General features: G+C 61.1%; 2 protein-coding genes across 2 annotated transcripts in view; both read left to right on the top strand.

Annotated features, from left to right (window-relative positions):
• The window catches only part of LOC121103640 (GPI mannosyltransferase 1-like), a 1,864-nt gene extending 1,207 nt beyond the window's left edge, over positions 1-657 (top strand). Inside the window, exon 2 of the mRNA XM_040634479.1 lies at positions 587-657. Within this exon, the coding sequence (XP_040490413.1) occupies positions 587-657 (71 nt within the window). The remainder of the gene's footprint in view (positions 1-586) is intronic.
• Positions 658-1,044: 387 nt separating this feature from the next.
• LOC121103960 (GPI mannosyltransferase 1) lies at positions 1,045-2,626 on the top strand. Its single transcript, XM_040635905.1, has one exon. The coding sequence runs from the start codon at positions 1,213-1,215 to the stop codon at positions 2,482-2,484; it is 1,272 nt and encodes a 423-aa protein (XP_040491839.1). The 5' UTR covers positions 1,045-1,212; the 3' UTR covers positions 2,485-2,626.
• Positions 2,627-2,633: the final 7 nt, after the last annotated feature.

The raw sequence follows: 2,633 nt of genomic DNA, 5'->3' as shown, positions 1-2,633 counted from the left end.
AAAATCAGGTGTGGAAGTGCCTGGTTGGCTCAGTGGGTTGAGTGTCTGCCTTCGGCTCCCGTCATGATCTCGGGGGTCTTGGGACTGAGCCCCACGTTGGGCTCCCTGCTCAGCGGGGAATCTACTTCTCCCTCTGCCTGCCCATCCCCCCCCGCTCGTGCTCTCTCTCTCTCAAATAAATAAATAAAATCTTTTAAAAAATCAGGTGTCACAAGGCACTGTGACAAATGCTGTAATAAAGAATGGTCATTCCGGAAGAGAGGACTGGGGCACTGGGATGGCAGGCAGCAGTGGACAGGACTTAGGTAGCAGGCAGGGTCTTGTGTGCGAATGACCTAGAGCTTGGAGCCCCACCACCCCAGACTGTCCACCCTCGGTGGAGACAAGGCAGCTACGTCACACGGCGGATGAAACCACAGGCTGGGAGCCAGGATGTGCTTTTAGGAGTTAACACCTGAGCTGAGGCCTGAAGGGTCAAGCGCTGGCTGGGGACGGGAAGGCAACCGTGACACAAGGAAGAGCCAAGTTCGCAGCAGCGAGACCCCGGGGCAGCTTCCCCGGTCTCCCCTCCTACCCCTCCATCCAGGGCTGCGGGACAAGACACCGGACACTCAGCTCACTTCAAGTTTGGACACAGAAGGAACAGTTTCAAAATAGGGGTACGTCCCGGGCACGCAGGCGACATGCACGCTCGGCCCGGCCCACGAGCCCCGGTTACCCGCGAGCAGGCGGTGGGACGCCCGGCAAGCGATCTCACCGGTCTCCAGCCCGGGGCCGGGGGACGCGGCTGGAAGCTCGCTCCGTCTCAGGCTCCACCTCCGCGGAACGGAGCTCCGGCGCGGGAAGGGGCATCACGCGAAAAAGAGAGCCCTCCCGCTCCGCGACAAGACCGGCCGGCCTCCCGGGCTAGTGGACCTCACCTCCCGCACGGACCGGAATTTCCGCCCCCGCTGGACGAAGGAGCGGCAGCGACGCAGCCAATCCAGAGGAAGGCAATCTCGGCCGGGCCACTGAGAGCGCGGCGCGCCACCTCCCACCGGAAGCGGGACGGGGGCGGGGCTTTGTGCCGGAAGCGACCGTCCCGCGGTAGTTTCGGTTGCCTGCGGGCAGGTGGGAGATGCGCAGGCCGCCTGACGCACGGGCGCCGAGCGAGGGTCGGGGCTTCGAGGGCAGCTCGGGGCTGGGGCCGAGCGGCTGACGCGCCGTGCGGTCATGGGCCCGACCAAGCACTGGGGAGAATGGTTCCTGAGCCTGCGGGTGCCGCCTGCCGGGGTCTTCGGGGTGGCCTTCCTCGCCCGGGTGGCCCTGGTTTTCTACGGGGTCTTCCAGGACCGGACGCTGCTCGTGCGCTACACGGACGTGGACTACCAGGTTTTCACGGACGCCGCGCGGTTCATCACGCAAGGGCGCTCCCCGTACCTGCGGGCCACCTACCGCTACACGCCGCTGCTGGGCTGGCTGCTCACGCCCAACGTCTGCCTGTGTGAGCTCTTCGGGAAGTTTCTGTTCATCAGCTGCGACCTCCTCACCGCCTTCCTCCTCTACCGCCTGCTGCTGCTCCAGGGGCTGGGCCGGCGCCGGGCCTGCGGCTACTGCGTCTTCTGGCTTCTCAACCCGCTCCCCATGGCGGTGTCCAGCCGGGGCAACGCGGACTCGCTGGTGGCGGCGCTGGTGCTGACGACGCTGTACCTGCTCGCGAGGAGGCAGGTGGCGTGCGCCGCGGTGGCCTACGGCCTCGCCGTGCATATGAAGATGTACCCGGTGACCTACATCCTTCCCATCGCCCTGCACCTGCTCCCGGAGCGCGGCGGCGACCCGGGCCCCCGCCAGCCCCGCTGCTCCTTCCAGGCCCGTCTGTCCGAATTCCTCAGGAGGCTGTGCAGTCGGTCCGTGCTGCTCTTCGTGGCTGTGGCCGGGCTCACGTTTTCCGCCCTGAGCTTCGGCTTTTACAGTAAATACGGCTGGGAGTTTTTGGAACACACCTACCTGTATCACCTGACGAGGCGGGACATCCGGCACAACTTTTCGCCTTACTTCTACATGCTGTACTTGACCGCGGAGAGCCCGTGGAGCCCCTCCCTGGGCATCGCCGCCTTCTTGCCACAGTTCGTGCTGCTCTCGGCCGTGTCCTTCGCCTACTACAGAGACCTCGTCTTCTGCTGTTTCCTGCACACGGCCATTTTTGTGACTTTTAACAAAGTCTGCACCTCCCAGTATTTTCTCTGGTACCTCTGCCTGCTGCCCCTCGTGATGCCGCTAGTGAGAATACCCTGGAAACGAGCTGTGGTTCTCCTAATGCTGTGGTTTATAGGGCAGGCCTTATGGCTGGCTCCTGCCTATATTCTGGAGTTTCAGGGAAAGAACACCTTTCTGTTTATCTGGTTAGCTGGTTTGTTCTTCCTTCTTATCAACTGTTCCATCCTGATTCAAATAATTTCCCATTACAAGGAGGAACCCCCCATGGAGAGAATCAAATATGACTAATAGGACTCCAGTTCTTCCACCACTTCGATTACATTCTGATTGTCCTGAATGGACCAGAAGAGAGCTTTGGAAAACATTTTTGAACATTCTGTGCACTCTAGTGAAAACTCAGTTTGGAACATAAAACCCTATTCCAATGGAAATTAAAA

Source organism: Ursus maritimus, unplaced genomic scaffold (genome assembly GCF_017311325.1).
Source record: "Ursus maritimus isolate PB19 unplaced genomic scaffold, ASM1731132v1 scaffold_2, whole genome shotgun sequence".
Classification (NCBI taxonomy): Eukaryota; Metazoa; Chordata; class Mammalia; order Carnivora; family Ursidae; genus Ursus; species Ursus maritimus.
Note: the sequence above shows the minus strand (reverse complement) of the source record. Positions and strands in the feature narration are given on the sequence as shown.